The 16,056-nt window shown below is 39.6% G+C and overlaps 1 protein-coding gene across 1 annotated transcript; it reads left to right on the top strand.

The window, feature by feature from the left end:
- The first annotated feature begins 2,208 nt into the window (after window positions 1–2,208).
- Window positions 2,209–15,182, top strand: LOC116243512 (calcium-activated chloride channel regulator 2). The gene is made up of 15 exons (XM_090146910.1): window positions 2,209–2,376; window positions 3,052–3,324; window positions 3,489–3,626; window positions 5,728–5,878; window positions 6,172–6,280; window positions 7,163–7,331; window positions 7,602–7,829; window positions 8,473–8,700; window positions 9,704–9,881; window positions 10,101–10,207; window positions 10,982–11,206; window positions 12,056–12,326; window positions 13,404–13,571; window positions 14,124–14,360; window positions 14,655–15,182. The coding sequence occupies exons 1-15, from the start codon at window positions 2,209–2,211 to the stop codon at window positions 15,077–15,079; spliced, it is 3,075 nt and encodes a 1,024-aa protein (XP_090003036.1). The 3' UTR covers window positions 15,080–15,182.
- Window positions 15,183–16,056: the final 874 nt, after the last annotated feature.

Here is a 16,056-nt window from a genome sequence, read left to right as displayed (position 1 = left end):
TTCTTCATAGGAACCATAGCTTTAGCAGTGAATTAATGATCTCCATCAGACCTCTGCATTGGCGTTGCAGTTTGTTAGCTGTGCTCTTGGTGTCTCATATTCTGCTCAAACAGATTTTGGAATTTTAACTTCTCAGAAGTTGCTATAAGGTAGACATTTTAAAAGCAATACATGATTGCACTTATCTAGAAATAAGCTGATTGCTTACGTAATAATAATAAAAAAAACTATGTTAAGGGTTAATTAGCATGGTAGTCAGCACTGTACTCTGTACCTTATGAACAAAGAGAGAAATACAAAACCGTTTTAAGATGGCCCTGTCGTACAATGCTCCAAGTGGGAAATAATTAAAGGAAATATAATGAACAATTCAACTGCCACGTAACAGAAAGACTTATTAAAAGAGGAGCTGCAGAGTGACTTCTTCAAATACTGCATAAACTACTGAGTGTTTTTCCCAGCTCATGACTTTATCTGATTTAACGGTATAATGGAACTTCTCATTTCTGTGTCAGAAACTTGAGAATCCAAAGCCATTCTTTGTTCTTTGTTTAATTTTGGCAATAGCTGCTTATCACAAAAAGACTCTATTTTCACTTCTTCATCGTGGAACTGGCTTCTTTATAACTGCATATAATATGCTTGCAGTGCTGTGCTGGTGCTCCTGAAGGCAGCTGCTACATTTTTTCATTTTTCAGAGGAAGAGCTAGCAAGCTTTAAAGACAAGTTCAGTTACCTGCTAAGAATTCAATGTGAGGAGAGGACAAGGAAGAGACAATAAAAAAAAACAAAAACAACAAGAAACAAGGTTTATCCAGGAGGTCAAGGGATTACATTAAGACAGAAATGTGCTTTCAGTTCCTCATTCTTCCTCCTGGATTGATTTGTTCACTCCTGCCCATGACCAACTTGTCATTTGCAAAGATACATTACAAAACGCATGGAAATGTCCTGAAACCCAAGGTTCTGTGCTCATATCGGTAAACAGGACTGTAACAGTTCCCTAATCTAAAGCTACCACTCACAGAACAATAAATATATAAAGAGTGGTATTAAAATAACTTTCTCATCAATTAATTTGCTTAGTCATGTGCTCTCAGATTCTAATAAAGGCTTCCTTAATACTCCTCAAAATACAAAACAGAACAGTTCCCTGTGTAATCCTTCCACTGAGCCATCAGCAGATATGTTCTTTTTTTTTTTTTCTCTTTTGATTTGCTCCTGCCCTGCCTGTAAAATTGTTCCTTCCCCACACTTCTATGTGCCATCAGGTGTAATGCTATCTTCTCTGGGAAAGGAAGGACTTAATCTTCCTTTCTCTCAGCCAGTCTTGGACACTGACTGCCTTACACAGCAGTACATGTCCAGGAGAGATGATAATGTATCTTCCCACAAAATAGACATGGTGGTTTCTTCTGTGGCATGCCAGCTCCTCAGGCAGGTCTGCCCCAAAGCTATACAATCATAGGATTATTTGAGTTGGAATTTTCCCTAAAAGGTCATCTAGTCCAACTCCCCTGCAGCGAACAGGAACACCTACAGCTTGATCAGGTGCTCAGAGCATTCTCCAGCCTAACCTTGATTGTCTCCAGGAATGAAGCACCCACGACCTCTGGACAACCTGTGTCAGTGCCTCACCACCCTTATTGCAAAAAGCTTCTTCCTTATGTCCAGTTTAAATCTCCCCTCTTTTAGCTTTTAGCTGTAGGCTCCCACCTAAGGATCTTCATCTCTATGTGGAGGACTTTGTGGAAAAAGTAGATCATCTTCACTGCCGTTAGAGCAGCAGCAGGTGTTTCTGTACTGTTCCTGTACCTGAATGGATAGAATAAGGTACAGGGCAGTAAAAGGCAGTGCTTTCTCCTGAACAACGTTTTACATGGTGGCAGGTCTGGGTGTTCTTCATTTGCAGACCGCTGTTTCAGTGCTAAGCTTGTTTGTCTCTGGCTGAGAGTCATCTGGGAACATCTCACCCTAGATGCGGGTTATAGCACTGCAGCATTGCAGAACTGCCTTTACTGCATGCACTGACCTGCCTGGGTCAGAGTTCCTAGTCCTCTTTGTTACTGTAAATCCAGCTGTGCCACAGCTCATTTTCGTGTGAGTCACTTCCAGCTCAGTCAGACATCTCAGCAATTTGCATGAGACTTTCTAGACTTTCTGAGGAAGCAATAGGAGCTTTCATTTCTCTTTACTAATCAATCTATGATGCATTCACTTCGCAAATTTGACGTTCTCCTTGTGCAGTGCATCAGGCTGGAGAGCACCCCTGCAGAAAGGGATGTGAGGATTCTGGCTGACAGTAAATTGAATCCGAGCAACAGTGCGTGCTGGCAGCCAGAAGGGCCAACTGTACCCTGGGGTGCATCACGCCCAGTACTGCCAGCAAGCGAGGGGAGGGATTGTCTCACTCTGCATTGCATGATGCAGCCTCACCTCCAAGCACTGTGTGCAGGTTTGCGTGCCACAAAAAGGGCATAAAGATGTTAGCATCCAAAGGAGGGCAAAGGAAGAGTATGTGACTAAAGTGTGTGAGGAGTGGCAGAAGTCCCTCGGTTTGTTCAGCCCAGAGCAGAGGAGGTTGAGGTGTGGCCTCGTGGCGGCCCACAGCTTTCTCATGAGGGGAGCAAAGGGGTGGGGTCCTTGGCTAAATTCTCTGTTTTATCAATGTGGCCACAAGTAGCCCTGGAAATCCTGCAGCCCTGGAAGTTCTGCCTTGCAGCAAGTGGAGGCAGAGATCCCTCCATACACGTGTGGATTGGGCAGTGGGGCTGGATACAAATGGTTCCTGCTGACAAATGGGAGCTGTCTGGAAGGGAGCAATGTAGCCCATCAAAACTGTGAGTGGGAGCCTTGGTGGGTGTTACATGTCATCAACGTCAAGCCACTCTCCTGGTGTTACTGTAGGGCTGTAACAGTAGGAATGCCATCCCCAGGTTGTTCATGCAAAGAACAAACTTCTGCTTAAGCCCTAAAAGCCCGTGGGCTCTCAGCGAGGGCTGCTGGCGGGCTTTGGCTCTCGGATTTCAGCACTAGACCTGTGTCGGGCAGAACGCCGGGAAGGCGCCGGGGGGGCTGCAGGGCAGGCAGCGGAGGAGAGAGTGCGGCAGGCGCCCGCCTCGTCCTCCTACGTCCGCAGCTCTTGTGCCGGGGAAGGCGGGCGGCATGAGCGGCGGAGCGGCGGTGGGGGCTGCGCTGCTGGCTCTGGCGCTGGCGGCGACAGGGGAGGCGGCGGCGGTGCTGCGGGACGGCGGCTACGAGGGGCTGCTGGCCGCAGTGCATCCCCGCGTGCCGGAGGACGGCAGGCTCCTCGCACGCCTCCAGGTAAGGCGTAAGGCGGCGGGCCCGGGAAGGGGCAGCCCCGGAGGGGGAACCGGGCCCGACGCGTCCTTCTAGCCGCCACTAAGCTGCGCAACAAATGTTGTAGTCGAGATCAATAGTGGAATGAACACACTGCTAATCCCATCTTTTCTTTGCGTGTTTGCCAGGAGATGATCACCGAAGCTTCCTCTTACCTGTTCAATGCTACAAAAGGCAGGGTCTATTTCAGAAGCGTGAAGATTCTGATACCTCCGACGTGGAAAGAGAAAAATTATGAGAAACCAAAACACGAGACCTATGAAAAGGTAAGACTCAACACCAGCTGCAGGAAATGGGGTGCAACTAAAAGTTACTTTGAACATTTATCTGTATGCTCAAATGTACAATAACTTTTAAACAGTGATATGAACACCATTCAAATGAGAATGCTCTTAAGATCAGACAAAATGATCTGTGAACCACTGCTAGCAAGTACATAAATAATGAACATCAGTAACAAAATAGTAGTTACAGCCTACAGTAGCTGTAGTAGTAACAGCCTGTTGGTTTTAAATGAGAAACAAGAGAGTGCTGGACTGCAAGAAGCTCCATGTTAAATCCATTGGAGTCCATACACTGATTGCTTTACAGGCTTTTGAATGATTTTAGAAGCCTGGTTTGAATATCTTTGATCTGAACATTCTTATTTCATTTCTCTACTCATTTTCACATTTATGAAACGTTGGGAATGTTTGCTTGTTAGTTCCAGTGATGACTGGTTGTTTTTTTCACCTTTTGCATTCTTAACCCATCATCTTTCGAAGACATTACAGAATGGCTTGGGTTGGAATAGGTCTTAAAGATCATCTAGTAAATTAGGTCATAGTTTTCTAATTGCACCGTGGCTGACATTTGTGCTGAAGACAGCAGTAATACTTGTCTAGGTGGAGATTCAGACTCATTAGGAGAGGTCTGGCAAGAAAGCCAAGGAAATCCAGAAGAGCAAAGTTGTTGCTATGGAAATAGAAAGAGAAGCATAGATTGCATTTATTCAAAACTTTGTGTGGCTGCAATCCAGGAAATGGGAAACACATGAATCTGTGTTTTAGCTACTTGCATGACCTCTGGTACTCAATGACCAGTTTCACAAGTATGAGATATTTGCAGCAGACATTCCAGTATATTCTCTCAGTAGGTAATATATACATATACATATATAATATATACGTATATATGTATATATTACCTACTATATATATATATCTACACTGTAGTATATATATATATATACTATATATATACACACCTACTATATATATAACATATGACATACACAATAAAATAATAAATGTATCATATATATGTAAAATAAATGTACATAGGTCTCTCCACAAGCAATGACTCCTATGTATTTCTGTGGAAACTACAACAGCTACTAAGAACACAATAACACTGTGCGATAGAACAAATTCTCAGCTACAAAACACAATTTTTCAACACAGTCACCACCGTTAGCTGTGCATTTTCACCAGTGATGAACAAAAGTTTGTATGCCATGCTCATAAAAATCTACACCAGTAGAAGTGATCACTGTCACTGCTGCCACTGCTGAAATGCACCACTCACCACCTCAGTGTGCTCACACTTACTGTTTGGTCTCCATAAACATTCAGCAAGTGTCAATGAATGTCAGTGGATTCAATTTTTTTTCTGCATGGAGGAATTCAATAAAACACCATTGCTTCATTCACACTTCCATATCAGACAATATTCTGTCAGACTGCCCCTCTGCTGCCATCTGTCATGCAGCAACAAAATGAGATACTGATGGGAGGACTCAGCCTCTACTGCCATCCCACCAACATCCACCTCTGATATTGTGGGCTGACATAATAAAACAGGAGGCATTACTTTCCAAGCAGCCCTCATATAATATATAATAAATATATAATATTATAATATTAACATACATTTTAGTTGTGTTCCTGCTTGTCACCTTCTTTCATCTGTGACATTTGTCAGAGGCTGAGTAAAGACAACAGAGACATACCCAATGTTTGTTTTCCAGTCTGTCTTGAATGGACAGATGCTTACTACCAAACCCTCTGATTTGCAGGTACTAATTTACACCTTCTTCTTCCTCTCTCCTTTGAATGTTTGCTTTTCTTTATATTCTCTGTAGTTGGAATTTTGTTTCAACCTATTGTATTAAACCTTCCTCCTGTCTGAAGTCATCCCAACTATTAGTACTTGCAGCCAGCTCTGCAATCCCACCCAAAAATAATCTTTCTTTCTAAGTCTGGGAAAAAACAAAAAACAAAAAACAAAAACCTGCATATTCACTGGACAGTTTAAATAAACAACAAAGCATTTATTCCTTTAATCAAGTTCCTTTTTGTAATTTTTTGTACTTTTTAATGATTTTAGGCAGACGTCATAGTGGCAGCTCCTTATTGGAAACATGGCGATGACCCATACACCCTGCAACACGAAGCTTGTGGAAAAATGGGAAAATACATCCATTTCACACCTAGCTTCTTAGCAAACGATTATGTGACAGACATCTATGGCTCACGGGGTAAATTCCCTAAATTGTTTACTTTTCCAGTTTCCCCTTAGTGTGAAACAAAAGATGGAATATTGAAAGCCAGTGATAAAATAGACCAATTCTGATTAACATAAAAGCTAAGATTTCCAAATGATATCATTTAAAGCTAGTCACACTTAAGCACAGAAGTGAACTGCTTGATATTAAAACCGCTTGTGGTATGATGGTGTGATTAAAGTCCCTGGTGTAATATCACTGATCAACTCTTTAGGCAGTGATCTAACTCTGGTCACCCTGTGTTTGCCCTTCTGTCATCCCTGCAGGCAGAACCTTTGTGCATGAGTGGGCCCACCTTCGCTGGGGGGTGTTTGATGAGTATGACAATGACAGACCATTCTATGTCACTGGACAGAATCAGGTTAAAGTTACAAGGTAATTCAACATTTGGCCCTTCTACAAACTCTGGTATGCTTTAGAAAGCTGCCTGGTATTTTTCTGTAAGCTCTTGAGCTATCCCAGTTTCTTTTAGCCCTTATTTTATCCATCATTAAATATTCTTCTTTCTTTATGAGTAAATTACTATTTTCTGTGCATTCACTTTTACACTTTTCTGTGGTTGACGGCTTGGCAGAGGTGGTGAGTGTTACATTTTTCTGGCCTCACACTAGAGACTTCATCACTTCTGGACTCTACTACTGGAGAGGAAATGGTGCTAGTTCAGAAATCTTCCATCCCATGATCTGCTTAAGCATTTCTCCTTTCTCTGAGTATGCTGCAATTCTGGGACTTTTCTGCTGAGCTTCTCTTCTTCAATCCATTTTTTCATCTTCACTAAATCTGCACATCTTCACCTCTGCATTCACCATTGCAGTAGTGCCTGACTCATAACCTGCTTTTCCTCACTGTCTATACAACCAAATGGACCACGAGAAGCAAAGTTTTATTATAGCACATTTGACCTGGAACTCACCAAGCCTATGTAAATGTAGCCTATGGCCTACACGAGGAGGCCTTTACAGCAGTTTTTCAGGGTACGGAAGCATTTGGAAGATGTGACTTCTGGATGAATAAGGTTGCTTTTGCAGTTATAGACTTTGTAATTGTAATATTTCTACTTAGTCAAGAGGCTGAAGTGTTGAAGAAGGAAAAAAATCAATCATTCTTTTTTTTTGTCACTTTGCAATAGATATTCATATCTTTTTGCAATGTTAACTTTTATGCAGGTGGGCTGCAGAGTACACTGCAAGCATCATTAATGTCAGCACTATATGCAGGTAGGTTTTTAAGTGGAAATGTATTCTTTTTTATCTTTAGATGTTCCTCTGATCTTACTGGCATCTATGTCTGTGAAAAAAACTCCTGCTCTGATGGTAGTTGTGTCATTAATAAGCTAACAGGACTTTTTAAGGAAGGATGTGCATTTATTCCTGAGAGAAATCAGACTGCAGTATCTTCAATACTGTATATGCAAAGTTTATCATCTGTAAGTACAAACATGTGAGAACAGATTTCTTTCAATGAAACATACAGTTACAAAATCTGATATATCCTCTTACGCTACATTTGGTTCAACTTTTATGTAAGCAAATCAACTGTAATGTATTACTATTAATGCAGTACAAAGTTTACTGTTAGGTGATGTCTCAACTGTGTGTATACAAAAATCACCTGTTACGGTTTTCCATCTTAAATTTATTTATTACTCTGTTATTGCTTACTTCTGATTTTTATCTACCTGTTTTGAACATTTTAGGTGGCGGAATTTTGCAATGAGCATAATCATAACAGGGAAGCACCCAATTTGCAGAATCAAATGTGTGACTACAGAAGCACATGGGAAGTAATTAAAAACTCTACAGATTTTGAAAATGATCTTCCATTGACCAACAGCAGCCTTATTACCCCTCCCTCTTTCTCACTGCTTCAGAAGAGAGAGAGAGTCATCTGTTTAGTTCTTGATGTTTCCAAGACTATAGCTGGGGTAAATTCTCCATCAATATATTTCCTTGTACATTGTATTTTTTTTGTCTTATGTTTTCAGAACTTTATTCATCTGGAAATAGTCTCCATGCAGAGACAGAGAAACCTGATTAGAGGTGTAAGGAATCCACTTGGCAGTGAGAGTATTTGGGATTTTCTTAAATCTTTGAGGCAGAGGAGCCACGATTAACAAGAATGAGGCCAGGCGAGCAACGCAGGATACTGGCCAGGTGGCTGTCAGTGGCAAGGCTTTGAGTGGAATTAAGGACTTTGTGTGCTGGGTAGTGTGAAGCATGAGAAAGATTGACGACGAGCCAGAAGGGGAGGGGGAAAGCTGTGAGGAACAAAAAAATTCCAGAAGAGATGGGTCTGAAGACCTTTTCCACTGAGGAACAGTGTTCAGCAGTGAGTGGGCTAAGTATTGGCTAACTTTAAGGCTGATCTTCAGTAAACAAACTGAATAGCATCACAGGGTTTTGTATTCTAAATTAACACTGGAACTTGCAAAAGTGAATATTTTATGTTCCTTCCCTCTATGATATTTTCTGCCAACAATTTTTAGTTATCAGTTTGTAACTTGCAGCATTCACTGCTATTTCACATGCTTAACGAAATTCTTCGTTTTTCACTCCTTTTATGTGTAGGGTAACTGGATCAATAGATTGCATCAAGCAGCAGAATTGTATTTACTGCAAATTGTGGAAGAAAACACCTATGTTGGAATTGTCACATTCAGTGACAAAGGAGAGATCAAAACTCACGTGCACCAGATAGTCAGTGACAAAGCACGGAAACAGCTTGCTTCATATCTCCCTACAGCTCCAGGGGGAAAAAGGGCAAATGTTTGCGCAGGCCTGAGGCTGGCATGTGAGGTGAAGCACTACATACACTGCTTCTGTTTGCACCTCTTGTGTAGATGGTTTGTTTTTTCAGTAGTAAGAATATTTGCGTCTAGGCTACATCAAATGCCTTCTACTGATTACTGCATGGTTTCTGAAAAGAACTCTCCTAGTTTTCCTGTGAACCTATTATTTATCATCTTGTAATAATTAAAAATACAACAGCCAAACTCTTTTTATAAGAACTTTTGTGTTTGTTGCAATAGGTTTAACGATATCTGTATTATAAACCATCATGATATATATTAATTTCACAACTTCAGTAATTACAAATGTTACAAGTTATGTAAGTTTTATCTTTACTATTTTTCCATTTTGCTTTCTAAATTATTTTTAAAACTGAAGCTGACATACACTGCATTTCTGCTGTCTTTGATTAAGTGGGATTTCGCTTGCTAAATTCAACTTACATTTGCCTAAAATCCCATTCCTTTTTGGCTTTGTTATGCAATATGAATTCATTAACATGGTTTTATTATTGCATCTTTAAGATCAGTATATTAAGGGCAACTTTTCCCTGCCTCAGTTTACCTCAGCTTGCTGAGTACTACAACAGCTCAGCAAATGAATTATGTGGAATGTACTCATCCTGCCACCAGGGTGGGTCACTGCCTCCCTGAATGTTGTGTGGGAAAATCTGGGAGCAGCGATATTATTTCATGTCTGATTTTAATTGATTTCCTGCATGTTGAAGCCTTTAGTCTCAGCCTTCTGCCAGGAGGATAAATATCTGCATAAATATACCGGAGAGAAAGGGAATTACTGGAGTTGTTCACTGCATATCTCATTGCAAAGTACCCATGTGTCACATTCTCATTTTGGTCTCTGTTATTTCTATACCTTACTGCTATATAAAACTTAGAAAGTATTCATTATGATAGAGTGTCTTTAAAGACTCTCTATTTTAAAAAACTAATTACAGTGTAGATTATGTGATATTTATTGCTTCTGCTAAAGTTTGTTCTTCTACTGCCAGGTGATTAGGAAGAAAGAAGGACATCTGTATGGATCTGAAATTATACTGGTGACAGGTGGACAGGACAATAGTACAGGCAGGTGTTTTTCTGAAGTGATTAATGGTGGATCAGTCATCCACACCATTACTGTTGGGTCCTCAGCTGCTAAGGAAATTGAACACTTCTCCAAAGAGACAGGTAAGTATAGGAACAAACCATGACTCCAATCTGAAGATGTTGGGAAAACTCTTATGAAGAAGGTGGTGCGTGTCCACAGGGAAGGGAGATGGCGGTCCTCCCTCCCTGGCACCACTACAGTTCTGTGGTAACATTTGGTACATTTTGCAAATCAGAAGTAGCTCCTGTGTCTCATTTAATATCTAATAGCTAAATTTGTAATAAATCATGCTGTTTCAGGAGGATTTAAGTTTTTTGTCCCAGAAAGGCTGGACTTCAGTGACTTACTGGATGTTTTCACTGGAATTATGTCCAGAAGTGGAGATACATTCCATCAATCTGTTCAGGTTTGTTTTATAGGCGCAGTTAATTATTCTGCTTACTGTATTTTTTAGATAAGATCAAAATGTATCAAACGTATCTAGGCGTCCTGCTACCTCTTTCCAGGTGAAAACTTCACCAGCCTGATGTATATTCATCTGCTTGCAGGTTGAGCAAAGCGATGAGAAAATACAGTTGTGTTTATTCTAACTTCTTTTGTATTACCTGGAAAACTGTAAAAGTTTCCTTGATTTCTACTGCATGCTAGAATATAACCAGCTTTTTCTCTGCAGTTTGCAGAGACAATTACCACTTCAAACAAGGCACAGAATGTCATCTGGAAATTTGATCATCCAAGAACATGATGAGGATGAAGCTCTGTCTGCATCAGGAATATTATTTATTGCTTTTCCTCATGGAGGAGCATATAGATGGAACTTTAAATCCATAAATCAGACTTATTTGGGATCATGCTCTTTAATATCATCATTGTCAGCTGGGAAAGTAGTAATATCCCACATACCTCTGCATTTCTGGAATTCCACCCAGTAAAAATGTAACATTAATAGAAGGCCTAATTTTTCTGTCACTCCTATAGTTCTGTGGAACTGTTTTTTTTTGTGCTATTATATAATTGAAGGGGAGAATAAAGTCCCCAGTTATCAGAGGCTAATAATAGTGTACATCTTTATAATTTTCCAAGAATATCAGATCTGACTGTTCAAATGGTAGACCGAGCCCTTCTTTGTAAGAATGTGTGATTTCCAGAACTGATAGAATAATTTTGTTCTTTCTGATAGATTGAAAGTGCTGGTGAAAGTGTTGCAGAATACAGGCAACTCAGGAGGACAGTGACTATTGATAGCACTGTGGGACGAGAAACCTTCTTTGTAGCCACATGGCAATCTGCTGAACCACCAGAAATCATCCTGACTGATCCCATCGGAAGAAGCTACACCGTCAAGGACTTTGAATTAGATTCAGTATTCCATGTAGCTCGCCTCCAGATTCCAGGAACTGCAGAGGTACAATTCGATCTCTTTTTGTCTTTTAGCAATGGGAGGAACATCCTGACTCTACATTTCTTCCATTTCATCAATGTTAATTTAATTAAAATCATTTAGCAGCTTGACATAGAATTGCTCATCTACACCATGTGACTGCTGCTGTGTCCCAAGCAGAAGTATCTGCTGTGTTCAAGAGAGCTACCTGAAGGCTTTGTCTGTATTGTCTTTACTATAATTTACACGTGATGTACAACTTAACTGCAAATTTCTGAATACTACCAGCAGCCAGTAAATGAATTTTCTCTTGTTTCTGTTCTAAGAAATAGTTAACATTTATTTAACATAGTAAGTCCATTTAAATTTAGTGTCTTGTGCATAGAAACTTCTCTCCATCGTAAAAGCTCTGAAAACTTTTTGTCCATAGAATTTTATTCTTAATCTCCTGAATACTCCACAGAAGCTAAGGAAGTAAATTGAAATTGATGTTTGTGTTCTCACATGGAACGGCTGCCAAGAGTCAGAGGATAAAATCATAGGATGGCCTGGGTTGAAAAGGACCACAATGATTGAGTTTCAACCTCCTTGCTATGTGCAGGGTTGCCAACCACTAGACCAGGCTGCCCAGAGCCACATCCAGCCTGGAGGATAATTGGAAAGCACTTCTTTACTCTGATTTGTAGTCATGAGTGCTTCCACTGACAAAACACAGCTACTTGTAGGGTTCTACTTAGTCTAAGTAGGCTGATAGAATTTAAATAAGGACAAATTAAATTATCCAAAAGATTGTTATTTCATTTGAAAACATTTGGTTGTTTTTTTTGTGTTTTTTTTTTTGTGTTTTTTTTTTTTTTTTTTTTTTTTTTTCAGACAGGAGACTGGGCATACACATTGATAAATGTTCACCTGGCTCCTCAAATTCTGACAATGACAGTAACTTCCCGAGCAGCAAATTCTACTCTACCCACTGTGTCTGTGAAAACCTATATGAGTAAAGATACAACTTACTATCCCAGTGCAATGGTTGTCTATGTACAGATTAGTCAAGGCTTTTCCCCTATTCTGGGGGCAAGTGTCACTGCCACTGTCAGTTCAGAGAATGGAGATACGGTTTCCTTGGAACTTCTGGACAATGGAGCAGGTAACAAGACTCTAGGACTATAAATTCAGAAGTAACTATAAAATTAAACTAAAAGACTCCCTTAAGTACTGTTTTCACTGAATACTTCAGAATACAATGCTCTGAGGCAGAGGTTCTAAACGTTCTATGGTAACGCACACGAGTGTGTGATCTAGTTGAATTTATTTTAAGCTTTTGTTCAGAACAGGATTTATATGCACAAATTAAATGCACAGACATGTTCCAATAAGCAGAATTGTGCTGTGTTCATTAGTTATCAGTTGTCATTCCAGCTGATTGAATTGATGATGTTCAGCACATTGGAAGACGTGGTCTTTAAATCTCAGTAAATTAGAAAGCTGTTAGCAAGGTGAAAAGTAAGCATTTCCAGGCAGAAGTTGCAGGCTGTATGCTCTACTGCCTCTTAACAGTTGGCAAGAAAAGGTGTGAATCTCCCAAAGGTGTTAGAATTTAGTAATGTTTAGTAACTCACACATTTGCTTTGCATAAATTATTATGGATAATTAAACTTGCTGCAAGGCAACACAATCTTAGCTGCACAGACCATCATGTTGGTGGAAAGGATTTTTGTACAGAGTAGGTAGTTATGAAATAATTTTTGTAACTTTTGGAGCTACTTAGATTTGTTGTTTCTGTATTAAATTTCACAACTGAAAACAATCAGAAGATTGTAATAATGAATACTCTGGTTTGCATGACGCTGGGGGTAAGCCCCTACATGAGAATACTTTCTGGGAATGCACTCCGAGCACTTCAGAAGTGCAGGTCCTCTGTCTCCCCTGAATTCCTGGGCACTTTCCCAGAACACAGCTTGAGAGCCCATGTGACATCTGGTGAAATAAGATGATTTTCCTAAGTTAGCTTTTCCTTCAGCTAATATTCAGTAGAAGGAAGCATCTTAACTTCAGATCATTTTAACATGCACCCAAAGGCAGAAGAGCTGCACAGATTGCCTATCAGAGAAGAATTTACCTATTCTTAAACTCTACTTTCTATGTATGAATCTAGAAAGAACAAAAACTCACATCCATTATTACTTGAAGTCAATTTATGTATTTATGTCACTCTTCTATCTAGGTTCTGACATTTTTAAGAATGATGGCATCTATTCCAAGTACTTGTTTTCTTTTTCTGGGAATGGAAGATACAGCCTAAAAGTTCGTGTCCAAGCTAACAGGACTACTGTGCCACAAACTGCAATGCCATGGAGTTATGCCATGTATATACCAGGTTATGTAGAAAATGGTAAGATGAAGTAATGCAGAGAAAAAAATAAAGCTTCATTGCAGGACCTGAAGATATCTATCCCTTTGAAGATACTAAGAGTAGGCATTACAACGACAGCTCAGTTAAGAGAGATTTACCTGTGAAGGGTTTAGCACAAAAATAGTCTACATGCTCCAGAAAAATACTAAAAGCAGACTTCAAACAACTATAATGGGACAGTATGTATGTAATATAGGTAAATAGGATTTGGTTTTTGTCTGTGAAGAAACTATCCATAGGTTTAGTCAGTAGATGACTCTATTCAGTCATCTTAAATAAAGAACAGTTAAAATATTAGGAGATTAAACTCTCCTGTTTATATTATAAAAAGCAACAGTTACTTCAATTTCATATTACCTTTCTTACTAGCACTCCTGAAACTACAAAGAAATAGGCAATGCCCTTGAAATGGTCTTAAATGAAGTGAATGGTATTTTTGTATTTTAAACAGAATAGATGAAGTTCAGGTAGTTTGTGGAATACAATAATATGCAAACAGTTAAGATTAATGAGCATTTTTTAATCTTGTAGGTAAACTCAAGATGAACCCATCAAGACCCCCAGCTATTAAAAATAATACTCAGGTCAGAAGAGGAGATTTTTCTAGAACAGCTGTGGGAGACTCTTTCACAGTATCTGCAGTTCCAACAGGACCTTATATTGATGTTTTTCCACCATGTAAAATTATTGACCTTGATGCCAGAATGGAAGATGATAAAGTCATTCTATCATGGACTGCACCAGGAGATGATTTTGACAAAGGCCAAGGTATGTTTGTTGGCTTGCTAGCCTGCCTCCTGCCCAAGATGAAATATCTGTAGTGGAGTTTTGTCTCACTGACACCAAAGGAAATTTCATTAAAAGCTACTGTGGTGCCAGGGCTCTATTCATGCTCTGTGAAATGCTGTGTTAATTATTCCAGTGCTGAACTGGCTTGTGAGGATGGTACTGGGAAGCAGTATTTTAAAAGTGTTTTGAAAGGGGAGTATTTTGAAACTGATACAAAGTTGGAATGATAGCTAGCATACAGATGACAATATCTTTTAATATTTGTATTTTCAGCCACAAGTTATGAAATCAGAACAAGTGAGACTCCTCTGGAATTAAGGGACAGCTTCTATAACACTACTTTTGTGAATACTTCCACTCTATCACCTCAGCATGCTGGCTGCACAGAAATATTTGTGTTTAAACCAGAAGCTTTTACAACAGGGAACATAACTGTAATCTATGTTGCAATACGTGCTGTGGATGAAGTTTTTCTTCGCTCTGAGCTATCTAATATTGCACAAGCAGTAATGTTTATTCCTCCAATGGCATATCCCCCTTCTAATTTGAAGTTTGGTGTTTCAACGATATTGTTACTATTCTTTGTATTATTAACAGCAGTGTGTCTAACAGTAAGTACAAGCCTTTGTTTAGTAAAGAAAAAGAAGAAAAAGAATCTTTCAGAAAATTCAGCTAAGCTGCTTCAGCATAAAGTGTAAGCTTGTCAGAGCTCTGGGTACTTTAAAACATTTTACCGCTTAGACTTGTAAAAGTAAATATCCTACAATAAACAGAGTAAACAAAGTAATCAGATTCCAGATATTATGAAGATACAGTGATTTAACACCTGCATCATGCTGTCTATGAATTTTATCATGGAAGATTGAATGACAGTAAATCAGATCATAGGCTGATAGCTTGTACTGCAATTATGCAATATTTGTGTACAGTCTTAACACTGTGCAGTGCCATGGCCTGTTCTTACTGTGTGGTGGAAACGTTTTGATTAAACTGAGAGAGATACTGAAGATGCTGTTCCTTTTTAAAAAACAAACAAGCAAAACTAAGCAGTGTGAGTTGTGTTTATGTTTCTGTAAGCGCATACGCCATTCAGCTTCTAGGCATGGTGGGGAATTCCCAGAGAGGAGGAAACTGTGATCGCAGGGTGGGGGAGAAACTTCTGCAACAAGACGGAAATAATCTTTGTCCTGACCCAACTGAAGACAAAAGAAATAAAAGCCAGAGCAGAAGGAAGGAGATCAACTGGGGCACTCTGCTTTCAGCTCTCTGACATGTCATGCCTGGAGAAAAACTGTACAGTCTGCAATGGTTTCAGTATGTTTCTGCTATTAATCACTTGTATCCTTAAACAAGCAAACACAGAAAATGGCTTTCCACCCTAGAGATGGATCTCTGCTATCAAAAATCTCATTAGAACTTTTTTTCCCTGTTGTTACTTCTCCCCTTGGGTTTAGAAGGCTGAAAAGTGCTTATTAACAACACACTGGGTTGCTTTGAGTGTACTGTGTCCTTCAAGGAACTTTTCCTGCTTCTATACAGACATTAAGGTTATTCTTTTATTTTTGTCTACATCAGTATATGTGTCAATGTATGTGAATGTTTGTGTATGTGCACATATGTGTGCATGTGTTGTGGGGGCTTGCTTTTTTTCCTGTAATGAGATTGCAAATATAAT

The sequence above is a fragment of the Phasianus colchicus genome, chromosome 9, assembly GCF_987193195.1.
Source record: "Phasianus colchicus chromosome 9, bPhaCol1.hap1.1, whole genome shotgun sequence".
NCBI classification, from domain to species: domain Eukaryota; kingdom Metazoa; phylum Chordata; class Aves; order Galliformes; family Phasianidae; genus Phasianus; species Phasianus colchicus.
This window is presented reverse-complemented; position numbering and strand designations above follow the sequence as displayed.